Source organism: Mytilus galloprovincialis, chromosome 4, assembly GCF_965363235.1.
Source record: "Mytilus galloprovincialis chromosome 4, xbMytGall1.hap1.1, whole genome shotgun sequence".
In the NCBI taxonomy this organism is placed as follows: Eukaryota; Metazoa; Mollusca; class Bivalvia; order Mytilida; family Mytilidae; genus Mytilus; species Mytilus galloprovincialis.
Window position 1 is genome coordinate 70,141,465 of NC_134841.1, and position 19,415 is coordinate 70,160,879.

Sequence of the window (19,415 nt, forward strand, 5' to 3'; positions counted from 1 at the left end):
GGCATTAAACATACTTTTTAAAAAGTTAAAGGTATGTCCTTATGGTATTATTAACTGGGACTATTATACTAAAAAACTAATTACCGATTACCAAAATTATAAGATAAAGACACGCTGTCAGTGTCAAAACTATATGGCGTATCGAGAAATAGCGCAGGTAAAGTCTCGTTCAAACGACTGTGATGTAGATATTATTACTCTGATTGGTTTAAGGTGTCCATCTGTCCATGGTCACTTACCTAAGCCTCATTTTCATTTTTCATAAATTGATATAAATTTTGCATATCTTGCAGACACCTGTCTATTGTTGAAAACTATGAAATCTCTTTTATTTTCCTTGATGCATCTTTTATTTTGATTTGAACTCTACTTCTCCTTTTGTAAGCCCATATACTGGCAAGGGGCAGAAGGGAACTAGGTTTTTATTTGGCAGTTCATCCTCATCCATCAAGTTTTTTTCAGAATTTGTTCTCTTATAATTCAGTTTGTTGAATAGATTTTGGTATAAACATGACTTATTCATATTAAAATACACAGATTATGATTCAGTTTCAGTTGTTAAAGTTATAGCCCTGTATCAGAGACTCAGAAATGTTTTGGAAAATATCAGTTTCCCCTAATTTTTAGCTAGCCTGTCCCTAAGGGATGTGATGCTAATCACTTGTCATCTGTGGTCTGTTAACTTCTACAAAAATCTTCCACTATGAAATTTCTGGGGCCAATTGGGACCAACTTGACCACAACCATCCTTTGGTATATAGTTAAGAAAAAGTGTATCATGTGCTCACCTCCCAGCAAAGCATTTGTATAACATACTATACAAATCCTTGTCCCACCTAACATGGATGCCAAGCATAAAATTAAAATATAGGGTAAAATGCAACTTATTGTTAATTACTTTGTAAACCATTATAGATTAAGACGAGGGCAGAATGTTGTGAATGTCAATTTCTACCTTGCACCTATGCTGATTAAAAGTGTCTGAAGACTTTCTAAAGGAGTTGTTGCCCTTGGGTGACATTTTTAACCAATTTTGTCCTAAGGCTATTAAAAATGGTAATCGATAAAGAGAATCTTTTCAAAAATCCAAAATGATCAACAGGACAAGATTAACAAATATTTATGTATGGCTGAAATTCATTAAAGAAGTTGGTGAAGATTTGTACTCATTTTCGTGTTTTTTTTTTTTTTTGTGGAACTGACATAGAAATAGAGAAAATTTTAATGGCAGAAGACAAGTTAGGACAAAATTTGCAAAAACGTCAGACCTCTTTAGAAGTTAAGTCCCTTTATGGACAACTAATACCCATCGTTCTGTCTTTGCACATCTAAGTGCATACATTGAAACTAGATAACCAAAGACTTGAGTGATCAGCAAAACAAGTTTTACAATTCAGATAACACAACCAAAATCACCAGTCAATTCCTAATATGAGTTATTGCCATGAAATTTTCCGATTTTTTGCACTTTTGTCGGAACCTAGGAACATTCCTGTCGCATTGTATTGATTTTATGCAATTATATGCCAGTTGGCCAGAGAACACAGTTATTTCGTAGTGCATTTCTTTTAGACAATAAATTCAAATTAAAATATAAAATTTATAGAAACTTCTACCAGCTCTAACCCAAAATATTGACAATTATGTGTTAAGGGGGCCTAAAATTCAGTTTGACAGCTTCATACGTAATAAAATTTGACCTTTTTTAACTGGACCAAATCACCACTTAACAAAAAGATTCAGCACCCAAATATTTTTAACATGTAATTACACCCCCACCCTACTTAATATTTCATGCATTAAATATCAAGAAATAAATTGGGAAAGTGTATCAAATAAAAATTGCAAGTTATACACTGTTCACACTAGGGACTATATTTGTGAAACGAAAACCAAAAGACGATAAAACTGTGTCCTTGGACCAGTTGATGGATTTATGTTCTTCATAGCATTTGGTTTATCAGTAATTACTGGATAGGTATAGGAAGATGTGGTGTGAGTGCTAATGAGACAACTCTCCATCCAAATAACAATTTATAAAAGTAAACCGTTATAGGTCAATGTACGCCCTTCAATACGGAGCCTTGGCTCACACCGAACAACAAGCTATAAAGGGCCCCAACAGGCGCGTAGCAACCCGTACGCAAAAACGCAGTTGCGTACACATTGAAAATTTCACAGAAATAAAAATATGGTTAATCTAGTAAGAGCAAAACTGAAGTGATAAAGTTAATTAAAAAAAAATTACAAATATGTTAATGATCACTTTGTAGCTATATTTCGTTCCAAAAACTAGTCTTCCCTTTTCATCACGAAACCAGCATCGTAATTATGTTGCTGATGCCAATAATTTAAAATGGCTGAGTACTCCGGGTGTCAAAACACAAGTGTTACGTCTTCTATGCCTCCTTACCCTGACATCTTTTCTGAAGATTCCAAAATAACTGATGAAATAAAATATGACATTCTTAAAAGATCATGGACATCAATTCATTCTTATGAATTTCCTGTGAGGTATGTATAAGTCTTAAATAGTCTACTCCAACTTAAGTTTAACGGGAGTGGTAAAGGGTAATTTTCGTGCAACTGTATTCACCTTTTTTTCATTTGACGTTCAACTTTTTTTCCCATTTTTTAAATTCTAGTGCAAGACGGGTGCCTCTTTCGTTCAACAAGTTACATGTTCCCAAATTTAAATAAAAGTGCGTATTTTCCATGCTTTCAGTTTTAAAGTTTTTATTTTCCGTAATCCTAATTTTAATAAAAAAAAAAACTTTTTTTCGCGAAGTACTGATCCACCATCCCAACCCAACCCTTTACTACCATTTTTAACCTTTACTAACTAGCAAATTTTTAGAATTTAATCTTAGATTTTATTTAATATTGTTGAAGAAAAAAAATGATTTGATTTTGTTATGCCCTACCTACGATAATAGATTGGCATTGTGCTTTCTGGTCTGTACATCCGTCTGTCTGTTGGTTCGTCCGTCGTATGCAGGTCTCGATGGCAACGGCAGAACGGTCTTTTAGTACCATGAGAAGAGTGAAGACCTACTTGAGAAATACAATGAAAACGAATTGTTTATCTGGACTCGGTCTTTTGAACATATACCGAGGAAAAAAATTAAAGCAGACACGGTTTTGGACATCTTTAGTAGAAAAAAAGAAAGGAAATGGGCATTGATTTTTCAGAATTAACTTTGAGAGAGAAAAAAAAGCTGAAAAACACTGCTTGTTCACTCATAAATTAAAACATAAAGATATATGTGATTCGAATTTTTATTTAGTATTTCCTCAATAAAAAAAATACCATTTAAGTTGGACAGTGTTGGCTTAGAAATTAGTTTGTTTTCTAATGTAAAGTGGGTTCAGCATGATTAGGTAACAAATAAAATATACCTAATCAAGCCATTTTTACCCTCTACACATAAGGAAAAAAAAAAATTGTTAAGCCAACAGTACGGGTTTCTTTGTTTTTCTCTGATTATTTATTTCCAAAGTTGACTTGTTTTTCCTAAAAGTAAGATTTATGTGAGGTCATTTTAAGTCCTCGGAAATTGCGAGAATGCAGGATTTTGCACCATTTATCCCAGAGCTTCTGGGGGCATAATCGGCCCCCAGACCCCCTGCCGTATGACTTCCTTCTCCGGCATTGCGTACATATCAAAATTGCCGAGCTACGCCCCTGCCCAATATTACTATTGTAAAACAATCCAAACGGGAAAACCAACGGTCTAATCTATATAAAAACGAGAAACGAGAAACAAGTATAAATTACATAAACAAACGAAAACTACTGTAAATCAGATTCCTGACTTAGGACAGGTGCAATCGGGATAAACTGGTAGTCTAGCTTGATGTAATATTCAGACTATTTCCGATAAAAAGGACTGCAGGTTTTCATTCCATCTGTCCATTAAATATAACTATAAAAACATGGAAGTTCAACATTGAAAGATGCATAAACAGAAATAGTTTGATTACAGTCTATTTTTAAAAGCTTAAATTTTCTTTCTAATTAACCTCACAGTTTCTACGTGGTATTCAGAATTTAAATACATAATTTTACGTCTCCAGTCATGGTCTCCGATCCAGAGGGATCAAATAGCAGTAAAAACTTTAAAAGAGAGAAGGTACCAATTAAGGGGTTATTAAGTAACAGATGAACCCTTTCCGGCATAAAGATCCATATAATCACCAAAACTTAACCGATTAATGAATCATGAAGATGAGGTCATGGTTAGACATATTCACCTCACAAAGATTATGTAGACCACATACAGTTAATATACTAGCTTTACTAGTTGTGGTCTAACAGAATCCTTAGGTGGTTGATGTACAGTATACCGTATCCTATATTCACCCTGAGAAGATTTTGTAGAACACAAATAGCAAATTTACATTTAATATTAATGTAAACTGCGTGGACCAAGTTTACTGCCAGGTGTCTCTTGTCAGCTGACCATGTACATGTTACAATGATTCTGTAGAACAATAAAGGTGGTCACGATATTCTGATAGTCAAATAGAAATTGGTCTTATCACTCAAAAAACATTGAAATTGAAAAAAAAACTGACATTTGACGTAAGGTACATTGCTTCCATTATACAGTATTATATGAAAAAGAAGAAAGACAGATGTGAACACCTTGCAATGATTCTTTTTAACGAAAATTTAATTAATAACCTGAAAGTAAACTGAAAAACTGACTGTCACAGAATATTAAAGGCAGCCCGGTGATTGTCGTTAGTTTCTGTCGTTCATACTGATTTTTCTTTCGTTCATAGTTGTAGTCATAACGAGGTCTGTTATAGCTTACTATATGGTATGGGGGTTCTGCTCATGTTTGAAGGCCGTATGTGACTTGAAAATGTCCAAACCTTTGTCCTCTGGTCTTCAATGCCAATATTAAGCCGCGCCACCTTTTTTCATTAGATGTAGGGGACAGTCAACACCCATAATAATTATAAGAAGACGGCCACGATCAAGAGAAATACACAGAATGAAGAATACATGTGGAGATTCATGGTATATGCATGTCGATGTTTCTGTCTTTCATGCTAAACTATTGCATTTAGATGTGTGTCCGAGTATTTATCACACGAGTTTAAAGGAATGATATGTTTTTAAGGAGAATATATACCAAGCATACAAGAAGCTATATAGAACGCATTACGATCAACATGGTCAAAATATATGCAACTAGAATACTAGTAGCAGAGAACGATAGATGAATTTCGATAGAATTGAAAGTTGATCCAAAAATGAGATACTAGTAACCAATATTTGTTTTTGTTTTACCTGAGACTGGGTCAGTTGGTGACAGAGGTGGTTAAGTCTAATATGTTTGTGCAACTCCATATATTTATTATATGTATTAGACACATAGAAAATTTCATTTTCGTGGTAAAATGATACAATAAATCATAAAACGCGTTCATTTATAATAAGTGGGATGCGTGATTTATTGGATTTACCTGACTAAGTTCAAATGCAAAACCTAGGACACTCTACATGCTCTAAACAAACATCGTTTACCTGTCGCAATATCAACATGCTATAATTATAATGGGGCTACCATAAATACCACTGTGTGCAAACGGCATTCCACATACATGTATGTACAGGCAGAGTATAGATTAATGTAACAATTTCGTACGTTCGTGTGAATTTTCTTTCGCTCAAAAGTATCATTAGGGCATTAAATAAATTCAATGAAATAGAAAGTGGAATTATTTTACCTACCTACCATTTAATTTTTAAGAAACACCACTTAAAACAAACATCACTTTCGACTGGTATGTCTCACGAAGACACAACTGTAAACAGATTTTTTTGTAATATGATCATATTGAAGCTTTAGCAGCAACAAAGAAAAGATGATCATCTTGATGCTAATACTGACGGTTTCTTCCGTAACAGCAGATATTGGTGAGTAGATTTTAGAACAATTCCATTAAACATTGTACAAATCATGTATGATTTTTTTATATATCAATATTTCAATACTTGATACATGTTTGCCCGTCATGCATGTTAGTGCAGCAGTGACAATTGATGCATAATTATACTTCTTCTGCATGGCTAAAGAAATGGTACCTCGGGACTAATAATCTACTTACAGCAATTCTAAAAGTTGAAGAAGCTAATGAATAATATACACATTACTTGGTGGTAGACGTGTATAGTAATATAAATGTATAGTATTGATTTCTTCTTTGTTTTACTAGTATTAAGATCATTAGGCCCCCAAAATATGTTTTTTTTTCTGCCTCTTGACAGATAAAATAAGGTATGTAGGTAGGTACAATAATTTTACACGGGAAATGATATACAGACTAGAACTTGTTTGGAAATGTTCAGACTTTAATGGTGCTTTACCAAAATATGTCATAAATTTAACAATATTAAACCAAAATTGTTCAGTATGCATGCACATTTTGGGTCGGTAGGGAGGAAGGAATCAGAACTGTATTCTTTCGTCTTGAAAGCCAAAAGACACCGAAGAAATTAAAGCATATTATAACTCCTATATTTATTTAAACTGGCGTTTTTATTTAAATGAATATATGAACATTTCCCTAGTAAGGTTGTACAGAAGATAGAGTAGTCAACCCTATGATAGTTGGAACCGGTAATTACTTATCGCCGCATTAAATCATTCAAAAGCTCGGGCATAAGTAAACTGCACTGATAAATGGTATGATATGCACCGTGGTGACCCGTCTGCGATACATCTAAAGCTATTAAGACAGTGTCCCTGTAGCATGTGTACATCCATTTTCGCAGACCAAGGGTTGCGATCCATCCCTTTCCTCTCCACGTGTTTTGGATTGGATAGTAACCCTTGGCTAGTGAAGATGCTGATGGCGTACATATAGTGGTGTAGTTTGTCTTACTTGTCTGTTTTTGTATACATTTGCATGGAAATACTAGTAATACATCCATGTTACCTTTATTTGATATTGTATTCCCAATAAATCGTTACAGGATATTTCTGGCACGTGACAGATTTCCACTGGGATCATACTTACATGAGTGAGGACCTTTCCTGTAATGACGTCGTAGAAACCTATGGTCTATATGGAGATTATTGGTGTGATGCGCCCTGGAAACTTGTGAACGACAGCGTTGAAGCAATGAAGGCTCTTAAGCCTGATCCAGACTTCATATTGTGGACAGGGTATACTTTTTTTTACTTCATTTCAATTTCTTATATCGAAGCTTAAATTATGTTAGCTTCTTTTTCAATGATATACCTCTGATATTTAGGATAGCCCTACACCATTTTACAATTTCCTGTACTGTAAAAAAGACAGTAGGCATAAAGGATAAGTCAAACCTTTAGAGTTTATAGTTGATAAATATTCTGTACGTATATGTATTTGAAACCTGTCCAGAGAGTATAGAAAGTTATGTGATTAAGCTTTATAATTTGGCCGCTGCTGTTGTATCGAGAGAAAACAAACAACAACAAAAAAAGAAAAAAAAAGAAAAAAAAGAAGACAGATATCCATTGAAAAAAATACGAAATTCTTTAAGTTTATGTCAAGTAAAGATGAAACTTGAATTGATTACAGAGTCAATGCTCTCCATACAAATGATGATAACGTTAATTTTGAATTGATTTCAGAGACAATACTCTCCATACAAGTGATGATAACGTTAATTTTGAAATCCATGATGCAATATTGGGAAACATTACAAATCTACTCAAGGATGTATTTACGACTGTTCCCGTGTATGCCACATTCGGAAACCATGACTACTTTCCCCATAACCAGTTCCCAGAGACCGGTAATTTGTTGTATAACAGGTCTTTTGATAGATGGAAAAGCTGGATTGGTGAAGAAAGCATGAATACTTTTCTTCGAGGTAAATGTTTGGAATATTCATTCTCCGTCCGAGGAGATTTTAAAAAGCATATAGCGCTAAATATAAAGCTTTGCGTAATATTCTTGGTACTATGTTTAACGATCAGTGCAAAATACTGCAATTATAAAGTTTCTACTGGTTATAATTACATTAATTCAAACAACTGGATATATATCTATATGCATTATATATGAGGGTTTGGATTGAGTTCCTTAAATTATATATTTCAATTTTTATTGTTTAAGCCTATTTTTTTTGCCCTTTATTCTAAACCCACCATTATTCTCTTCTGATCCTTTTATTTAAGGTGGGTATTATACACTAAAGACTGCAACCGGTATGAGAATAGTTGGACTGAATACAAATCTTTATTATACTTCCAACAAACAAACTGGTACCACAGAAGATCCCGCCGGTCAGTTTGTCTGGTTAGAACAAGTACTAGACGCAGCTAAGGTAGCCAATGAGAAGGTATGTGAATTTAAACGATATAGAAAATTTTGTTTTGTTTCGGATTGATTGCAGAAGTATATCCTAAGTGAGAAGCGACATGAGAGTTTGTCTATGGTTATATACAAATGTTGTTGGGTTTTGTATACCTTTCTGATGTTTTGGAATTTGGGACGGAGATCCGTTTGCGCCAAAAATGCGTCCTTTTGCGCCACAACTTTTTTCTCCAATGCTATGTTTGCGCCACCTGTTTTAAAATTATATGGTATCATTTGCGCCAAAAATAAAACATACGATTGCGCCAATTAGAAGAAAAATGACTTCCCTCCACCTTTATTTGGACTTCGAACCGGGAGTTTACGCGACAAATGTTTCCTTTTTCTGAAACATACTTTCTTCCTACTGCTGCTGCATGTGTACTTCCCCATTTAATGTATGTTGTAGCTTGTAACTTCACTTTATTGTCCAAAAAGACAAACATTGAAGAATGAACTGCATAAAACAGTTCATAATAATTTCTGTTGAATGCTTCTTCTCCATTACAGGTACTTCTTGTGGTAGATATAGTTTCAGCACTGTGTCATCAAAAAATGTGGCTAAAACATAATTAGCAAAAGCTTCTATATTCTTCTCTTTTGGCATATCTTGTATTAAATATTCAGCAAAGCAATAAGTTTTCTTCTCTCTCTGTAAATGGACTGTAGATTAATGCATCTTAAGTCATTTCTCTCCAGATGCTCATCTTCATGATGAAATATCTCCAAACATAATTATAATACTTTTTAAGCCAAAAATAAGAAAGAATATTTATCATTAATATTTTTGATCATAGATATGTGTACAGGTAAATTGTCGCAAATGAGTTCCGAATATTGGCGCAATTGATACATTTGGAAAACAAAATTTGGCGCAAATGATACCCATGAAAAACAGTAATTGTCGCAAAAGGACTGCTGCCTTGAATTTATGGTTTACCTTCAATAGGTTCTGTAAAAATCTCTTAAACTCTTTTTGACTAACGACTTTGATAACTTGAGAATACCACGGAACGCATATATAGTAATACTTATAAAATATCATCAAATAAGTTCTTGTTTATTTTTTAAACAACTACAACTTAAACGTAAATACATTTCTTTTTCATCAGGTTCTAGTAACAGCACATGTACCACCGGGTGTAAATCCCACCCCTAATAGAATCCCCTGGATGTACCCACAATATAATTCCAAACTGAACAACATATTTATGAACTACACAAAACAGATTGTTGGGATGCATTTTGGACACGAACATTCTGACAATTTTAGAATCTACCATGACGACACAGGTACCAATAATTTGAGATTTGTATGGTATCATGAAATTTAGAACTGAAATTGAATAATCAAACAAGAACGAATAATTTACTAAGCTGAAATAATGTCAGTATATATAAAAAAGAAGATGTGGTAATGATACATTTTATTTGGTGACATGCTCTTCATGTTTATAGTTTTTATATCATGTTCTTTTTTTTTGCATACGAAGAGTGTCATTCATGCCATTATCATTAATTTTTAGAATACAAATTCATTATTCCAACTAGAGAAAGAGTATACTGAGATGAAATAATAGTATAGGTATTTTAAATTCTACTAAACACGTAGCCATTTTGTAAAAATAGGGATCATACATACTTTGTATAAAGATCTTAGTTACAAGTATTTTTTTTATGAAATTGTTAGATTTAAAAATCATTCTTCATGATGATCTACTTATCACTTTGATATTCTATTTGTCATGTTTATTTTTACAGGTGTTGGTGTACTTGCGCAGTTTTGTGCGCCTTCCATAACACCTTGGAGGTACAAATTTGATGGTAGAACAGGACCCGCTCACAATCCAAGTTTCAGGCTTCTAAAATACGACCGATCGAATGGAAACTTGCTAGACTTTACACAGTATTACATGGATTTACCAGAAGTCAATAGGAACAATCAATCTGAATGGAAAATCGAGTATAATGCCACCACGGCCTATGAGTTGGCTGACCTCTCTCCTGCGTCGATGGCACAGCTTGTTACCCGGATGAGGACTCAGAAGAACCACGAATTTCAATCTTTCCGTAAATTCTGGACAGTTAGTGTAAATGAGAATTATGAAGAATCATGCGATGAAAAATGCCATGCTGGTTTTTATTGCAATTCTAGACATTTGGAAAAAGACAGTTTTGAAAACTGCTTTAATGGTCTTACAACTTCGGTAGCACCGTTTCATCAAAATTATAATGTCTTCACCTTCAGTTCCCTCGTGATTTGTTCAACTTTTATCACACAGTTTGTTTAAATTAAATGCTTTCTTTTTTAGCAATAATTGATGAAAAAAATAGCAATCTTCCGTTAGCTAGATCGTGTACAAAAACTTAGTTTAAACCTTTTGTAATTAAAACAAAATGTCACGTATAACTTTGTACCATCTTTTATATTTTTGTCACGATTTTCGGTCAACATAATTGGTTGTGGCCTTATAACTGCATGGTATCTTGATATTCTTCCACCTCTGTAAATAGTGTACAAGTACTCTCTAAAGAAGTAGAAATCCTACTAAGAATACAAATTAAACTGTTCTCTTTTGCATAAGTGCGGAAACGCCGACAAAAACCCGATGAAGGAGAATCCGTTACCATTCTACACTTTAGCAGTGCAAATACGGCTATAAGACAATAACAATCAAAACCAAGAAGTAAACAAAGACTCATAAAACCAAAAGACATTTACATCAAAAGTTACAAATAATAACAACACGTACTCCACTTAAAACCGGGAGTGAATTCAGATAAAGGATAAACATTTCCTGCACCGTATACGGCACCCGTCGTGTTATTTCTTTGGTCAGTTCGGTAATGATGGAAGGTTATTATGACTGAGGAAGAATACCAGATATGATTTCTGACATACTTTTGTCAAAATGGCCAATCAGCTCATTATGGCGTTCGTAAAATTTCTTGAGTGATGACCTTAATTTGATTGATTCATAGCCCTGTCTTTAGAAGTTTTGAGAAAGCATTAAACAAAATCAACGTACTTTGAGCTAGCTCTAGAGTAACGTATTAATTGAGACACATATACTCCATATGCTGGTGCCGCTGGGATGTTGCTATACAGAAATGGAAAGATGACTATAGGAAAATTAAAATCATCGCGTTTGTCATAGATTTTGGTATTTAACCTACCATAAGTATTCATTTCGAGAAAAAAAACGTCTAAATATGAAGCAGATTTATTTGTGTCGGTAGTATCTTTAATTTCAACTTCACTTGGATATATTAAATGTAAGTGATCACTGAATCTATTATAATTAAAGTACACCATCAATATACCGATATGTGAAATTAAAAGACCGGGCTAATTTCTTTTCTCCTTTCTGTACAAGCCCTTGGATAAATTCTGCTTCATAGGAATACAAAAACAAATCTGTAAGTAGAGGAGCGCAATTGGTACATATTGGGATTCCAATAATGATTAATCTGCTGGAAAATCAAACCTCCAAATTAAACAAATATGTTGTCAATTAAAAAGTCCAGCATTGCAGTGATATCATCTTCGGTGTATTTTTTGCTCGACTCTGTGTGATTTTTCACAAAGTAAGCTGAATTCCTGCCCAAAACTAGATATTTAAAACGTCTAGTGCCCTTTTTGTTAAAGAAACATAAGCTGACGAGTTCTTTCAGTCGATCTTTAAGTTTAGTATGTGGAATAGTGGTATAAAGAGTTGAAAAAAAGGTTTTAATGTTGGTACAATGTTTTAATGATTGAGATTGTAAATTCACCAATAACTCTATATTTTTTTCAGTATCCACATCGGATTAACACCACTTCTTAAATATGCCGTTTCGAAATATTTTTGAAGTCCTTCTTTAAATGCAGTGATTATGGCAGTAAGAACTTTAGAAAGGGGTTTAGTGGAACACTTGATAGAACCCGCAATGTACCTTTCCTCATAAGGATTCTTGTGAAGCGTATGAATCCAATATAAGGATGGAAGATCCTGGTCTTCATCCTTTGGATTAAAACCGATTAAAGGAGATTAGAACCTATTTGTGGTTTTCAATGATCTCCTGCTTCGTAAGCTGTAGGATTTATAAGTGTGTTATTAATCCCGAGTTCCTTAATTAGGCAATACACAATTCTAAGGCAATGCAGTGTTTCCAATAAGTCTAGACAATAGACAATACTTTATTATTAAACCTCAGACACATAGGTGTACAAGAGGACATCATATATACACGTATACACATGTTTATGCTCAATATATTTACACTAAACAGAATAATGCCATGCATGCATGCATGTTAACATATAGCAAAATGTCAATTTACACATAACCAAAATATTCAACTGAAAAAGACAAACATAAATCATAAGTATCGTGTAAGTATTTTTAAAAATATTGCTAAGTTTTTGTAAAGTTCTACATGACAGAATGTTAAAAGCTGTATTAATTTGTACTCCGTTGGATTTGCAGTATAATATTGTGGTATATATTTATTTCTAAGCAGTTTTATTTCCTGTTTTTGACATTTGAAAAGATAATGAAATTCATCTCCTATACCATTTCCACAGAGATGACAAATTCGTGCATTTTTAGGTATTCCAGACCATCTTCCAGTTTCTACAGGAAATTTTAAATTTGAACATCTGAATTTTGCTATATAAATCCTGTCACACAGCTTCAACTTTATTAAATAGGTTTCCAAACGAAATTCCTGTTTGTAATCTGAATAAAATGAACCTCTTGAAGAGTTATTCATTTGTGAAAACCAATGTTGGATAAATTGATCATTCAGTTTTTGTGAAATAATGTTCTTTAAACACAGTTTATCCAATGGAAGTTGATCTTATTTGGCATGCCAAATAAAACTAATTCCATTTTCGTCAAATATGGATTTAACGTACGTAATCCATTTAAATTTTGTGGGGTATTGAAAATGTAATTTGAGCATTAATTTATACATAATTGAAGATAACTTGTTATTCTCCAATAATAAACTATTCCAAAACAACACCATTTTACGTTTAACAATAGTTTCCAAAGGGAATCTTCCGAGTTCCCCATACACCATATAATTTGGTGTACTGCTTCTTAATTTCAAAATGTTTTTGCAAAATTGAAGGTGTATTTTCTCTATGCTATCTTTACTTTCAAATCCCAATACCTCTGACGCATACAATAAAACAGGACTAACCAATGAGTCAAAAAGTTTTAGCTGCAAATCGACGGGAATACATATATTTTTTATTTTTCGGTATAAAGCATACAAGGACTTCTGTGCTTGATCATGAAGTTTTTTTCGTGCAGTACAAAAGCTACCGTTGTAATTGAAAAGTATCCCAAGGTAGCAGTAGGAATCAACTATTTCAATGTTTTCTCCATATATCATAAAATTCGGATTTCTTTTTACTTTCTTTTTACTAAAAATCACTGCTTTAGTTTTGTTTGTGTTAATCTTAAGTTTCCATTTTTTACAATATTCTTCAAAACATACAAGGGTTTTTTGTAATCCTTCTGCACTTTCAGACAATAGCACAGTATCATCTGCGTACAATATAAGGAACAATTTAACATACATTTGTAATGATTCCATGCACATATTTGAAATATTATCTAGACTTTCTATATTATTTTCAACAAAATAACTTTCTAGATCATTTAGGAACAAAGAAAATAAAAAAGGTGATAAATTTTCACCTTGTTTTACTCCTATGTGAGATATAAAAAATTCGGAAAATTCATTTCCTTTATTGACACATGTTTTTATATTTTGGTACATATTATATATCACATTAAATATTTTACCTTTAATGTTTGATTTTTGCATTTTTTGCCACAATCCAGATCTCCATACAGTGTCAACAGCGCTTTTAAAGTCTATAAAAGTGCAAAATAGTTTTTTACCAAATGAAAAATATATAGTAATTAAAGAGTACAATACAAATATATTATCAACAGTAGAGAAACCTCTACGAAAACCTGCTTGTGACTTTGAAATCAGGTCTACATGATCTGCATAATTATTTAACCTGTAATTCAACATAGCAGAAAAAGTTTTACTAAAGCATGAATTCAATGTGATTCCTCTGTACATTTCGGGATCAATTCTTGATCCTTTATTTTTAAATATAGTAATCATGATTCCATTAGACCAACTGTCTGGGACAATTCCAGTATCTAAAATTAGATTGAATAGCCTAACGTAAATTGGCATTAAATCGCCAATTGTATTCTTTATATATTCATTTAAAATTTCATCACTGCCTGAAGCTTTGCCATTTCTTAAATTCGAAACAACCTTTTTAATTTCATCTTCGGTTACTGGACAATTTAAAAATAACTCAACATCATCTGATAAAGTATCAAAGTCAAAATCTTGTTCGAAGCCATTTTCTGGCTCGACATTTTCATTTAGGATTTTAAAATGATCATACAATGCTTTTAAAGATATATATATCGTCATGGTCATCCTTTTTTTTGCTATCATTTAGATTATTAAGGATTTTCCATAGAGCTTTTGTATCCTTTTTAGAAATGTTACGTAACTCATCAGCAGCCTTCTGTTGATAGTTTGCAAAAGCTTTATTTAATGTTATTTTATGTTCTTTACTAGCTTGTCTCATTTTACGTCTGTTTTCAGCATTTTTCAAAAAACTATATCTCTTTCGAGCTTTATGAAAAAAATTTCTACTCATCGAGCATTTTCTATTAAACCAAGGTTTAGAATTTTCATGTTTGTAAAAATGTTTATGTTTTTTTGTTTTCCCAAAAGTTTCTGCCGCCGCATTTTTAAAATTTTTGCTGATATCTAATACTATATTGTTTATGTCATTTTGAGTTGCATCATTATTTACGGACAATTTGTCCAGTTTATTCATAACAGTGGCCAAAATACCTTCGGGATCATTGTGAAATCGATCAACGTATTCAGATTTCTGTTCACTTTTCCACCTGACAAAAGTTTTATCATTTCTTTTGTCGGTAACAATTGAATCTGATTTACTTAATGTGGCCTGAAGTCTAAAATGCATAAAAGAATGACAATCAGAATATAAAGGTATAAAATCATCAATTTCAAAATAAAAAATCATAGGGAAGAGCATTGATGAAATAATTAAATAATCAAAAACACTTGAATCGTTAAATGTTTTCTCCCCAATATCTTTATCTGATCCAACTCTTGAATTCGCAATATATAAATTATTTTTTCTGCACAACTCTAACAATCTATGACCATACTTATTAGGTCTACATGTACACTGAGACACTCTTTGTAAGATGATTTTGTTTCGAGTCAGATTCTCATAATCATATAAATACTCTAATATATCAGCATCACAATCTAAATCAAACATACTAACAACTGACTCATCAGGTATAATATAATCGGGTAAAGACCCAGTTTTTGAGTTAAAATCGCCAACTAGGGCAACATAACAATTTTCAGTGTTTGATAGGATATTCAATTCATTTTCAAATTCTTCAAAAACTTCTATAGTCAGGTGGTACATAAACACAGCCAAAAATTACATCTGAATTAAGTGACAGAATTGATTTCGAAATTTGAAACCATAAAACAAATTGACTCTCAGAGTCAGTATTATAGAATTTCAACTTTTTTTCTAAACTCTTTCTATAAATAACAACTATTCCGCCTGATGCTTTTTTAAATTTTTTTCTATTTTTTGTGACATAAATATAATCGTCTGGTAAGTTTAAATTATCAAAATCAGTTAACATCGTTTCAACAAAAATACAGATATCATCTTCAAGCAAAATGTCAACGAAATCAGAAGACAATAGTCTTTTCTTAAGTCCACAAACATTTAAGAAACAAATATTTAAATTACCATTGTTAAATGTATATTTCTTATTATTACTTTTGACATCTTTTGAGGTTGTCCTCTTGCACCATTTCCCTATCTGCCAGAATTCGGTGGAGCGTTTGCGTGTGGTGGACCAGGAGACGGTCCCTGTCGCTGTCTTTTGCTAGGTGGTGTATCACCAGAATAAGAGCTTTTTGGGCTAGTGTCATGGTTTGTTGATGAAGAGCCGGTATGCTCGGTTCTAGAATCCTCCATTAGCGTGTCCGGAATGTAGAGCTGATTGTCTATATATAGTCTATCACGCACAAGAGAGGCTTGTCTATTTTGCTGTTTGGCCTGTTTTAACACGGGATAAAGTTCCTTCCGCTTTTGTTCGATTTCTTGAGGAAATTGTTCCCGTATTCCATACGGTCTACCTTTAAGTTTGGTAGCATTTCCTAAAACATATTCCAGATCGCGGTGATATAAGAATCTTGCAACTATTGGTGCTCTTCTGTTGTCCCCTTTGTTCTGAATCGATGGTCTAATTCAGAAAAAAAACTCATTTTTCACTGCAACAACACCATGTTCTTTGAATCCCAATCGAAATAAGTCCAACGTGGCTATGAAGAGAGGAATAACTGTGACAATATTGGTAGTCATTCAACTTTCAAATTTAAACTTTTAATAACAATCTATAATTGTTGTATTGACATTATTATAATCTGGAAAATGTTTGGTTATTTCAATGATCATAAGAAAATTGAAACCTGCTATTTTATTATTTGAATATACTGAAAAGATAGAACTTCTCTAAAACCCAGACCAGTTTTAGAAAAGGCTATTGCACATTAGATCACATTTTCATTATACATTCTCTTATTATAATTTACTCATCAGGAAAAAAAATAGTACCTTTTCAGAAAAAAACGTTTGATACAGTTTTGGGGTCAGCAATGGCATTTCTATCATAAGCTCTCAATCTGGATTAAAAATAAGAAATGGCAGTGCATTTGGAAAATTAAATTTGAGATATAGAGGCGGATTTAGGGGGAGGCCCAGAGGGCCCGGGCTCCCCATTTTCTAAGAAAAAAATGGTTGATTATATAAAGAACCACTGAAGCATGACCGGAGCGGTCCCCTCTTAGGCAGTCAGTGGCCCCCACTTATGAAAATTTCTGGATCTGTAATATAGTTTTCATGTATAATATCATTTATATTACTAGGGAAACAACCAGCTTCTCTTTTGCATTTTTTTTTTTTTTTTAAAGTCATATAAAACGAGTGAGTGGTGAAAAATAATGTTTATCCAATTCTTGAACCAATACATGTATATATCATAAACTTAGTCCTCTGTGCACGATTTTATCATTATGTTCGCAAATATATCATATAATCTTCATTTTTTTTTCTCTCTGTTTGTTATGATTTAACAAATAAGGCTGCTCATTAAATGCCGTGTTTTGAAGCCGAGTTTTACCGATTGTCACCTTATAGTAAACAAATCACAAAAAGCATGGGTATTGAGCACGTGTTTAACATGTATAATCAGATATTTGTTTATTTTAATGACAGATCCATGCGTATTGCGATCACCGGATTTTTACGAGGAGGGTTACGCTCGGGTCACTATGCATACAGAAAATACGTTGGCGAATTGCTTCCTGGAAGCAAGCAATTAAAAATAAGTAAACTTCTTCTAAATGTGGACAAATTAAAGAATATTCCTCAGAAAAAAGTATATGTACATAAGTTGTATAATGAAAACTATCCATTTAGTTATAAAAAACATACGCATATTTTTTTTTTAATTTGAGGTTTCTTATGACTTTAAAGTTGGATGGTAGAATGAAAGCCTTCTTTTTTCTAATTTTTACTTTTAGAGTTTGATCAATAAGTCTCTTTTCATCCAAATCATAAAATATAAGAATACACTTACTTGTGTTTAACATTGGCCAGAGATAACCATATTCATACTTAACTATAATAGCCAGCCGGACAGTAAATGTGTTGAAAATGAAATTGAAACAAGAGAGGAAGTCCCAGATGTTATATTGAAATCAACATACTAGTACTTCCCCTAACTGTGACAAATCAAATTAATTACAACAACAACAGGAAGCATGCCAACTGGAAACTGAAAATGAAAAAAACAAAAACAAAATACAAATTGTAGAAAAACAGGTACTAAATCCTTTGCAATAAATAGGATTCATTATCATTATTCAGACACTTTAGCTTCTCTAAACTAGACTTGGACTAGAGTTAATGTTACATTTTTCATCACATATATTCATTGTGTGATAGAGGATGAAGATATATTATATATAGTAAAGAACTAAAACTATCATGTCCCGCAGAAAAATACAAATAATACTTATGTTAACCTTATTGATCTCTTAATTTACATAACATTTATAAGGATATTAAAATGAAGCTTGTGACTGAACAGGTTTCTTGTTGTAGGCGGCTACATTCAATTTTAACAAAGAAAGGTCTGAGGTTTGTTAAAAATTGTTATTTACACATTCATATTCTAACCACTGCTGTTGTGAAAACATTACAACACAATAATTGTGTGTAGTGGTGCCATATCAGGTTTAGGTTTAGGTTTCAATCTTTGTCATTAGGTTACCTACAATCAGTATCCCTGCATATTCAATTCTATTTTACCATATACTGACCGCCTCCAACAAATTGAAGATTATGTCACAGGAGGAAACTTACAACAAGACACAGATTGATAATTATACAATTTGTAAGAGATATGAAAAAAAAATAAAAGAGGTATGGGGTCCGCTCTACAGTCCGACAGCTCTCTAGTCCGACGGTCCGATAGTCCAACATATACAAACAGATATGAAGGCACAAGACGTTCTACCTTGCTTTTAAAACGCAACCGACCTAACTTTTCCAAAACTGAACCCTGTTTTTGTTTTTAACTAATTTCAAAGATAATCCACAGAAAAGTGGAAAGACCTAATAACCGTCGTCTAAACTAAAAACTTGGTGTACTATTCACTGTCATATTATTCAAAACTAACTCAAAATGGATTAGCTTGTCGGATAAGGCATGTAAAGCAGAAGACGCTTACTCTGTTGACCTTGGGTTTGATAAATACCTAATAGGAATTTTAATTTTCTAAATCAGGAAGTTGTTTTCCATTTGGTGCGAACTTATATTCACATTCCTTGAAATTTGAAACACATGTCTAGACCAGGACGTTTAAAAAAGCGCTGAATATGATATTTC

The 19,415-nt window shown here is 32.8% G+C and overlaps 1 protein-coding gene across 1 annotated transcript; it reads left to right on the plus strand.

Moving 5' to 3' along the window:
- The first annotated feature begins 5,780 nt into the window (after positions 1-5,780).
- LOC143070735 (acid sphingomyelinase-like phosphodiesterase 3b) lies at positions 5,781-10,780 on the plus strand. The gene is made up of 6 exons (XM_076244910.1): positions 5,781-5,932; positions 6,992-7,184; positions 7,635-7,876; positions 8,184-8,347; positions 9,474-9,654; positions 10,123-10,780. The coding sequence occupies exons 1-6, from the start codon at positions 5,881-5,883 to the stop codon at positions 10,650-10,652; spliced, it is 1,362 nt and encodes a 453-aa protein (XP_076101025.1). The 5' UTR covers positions 5,781-5,880; the 3' UTR covers positions 10,653-10,780.
- Positions 10,781-19,415: the final 8,635 nt, after the last annotated feature.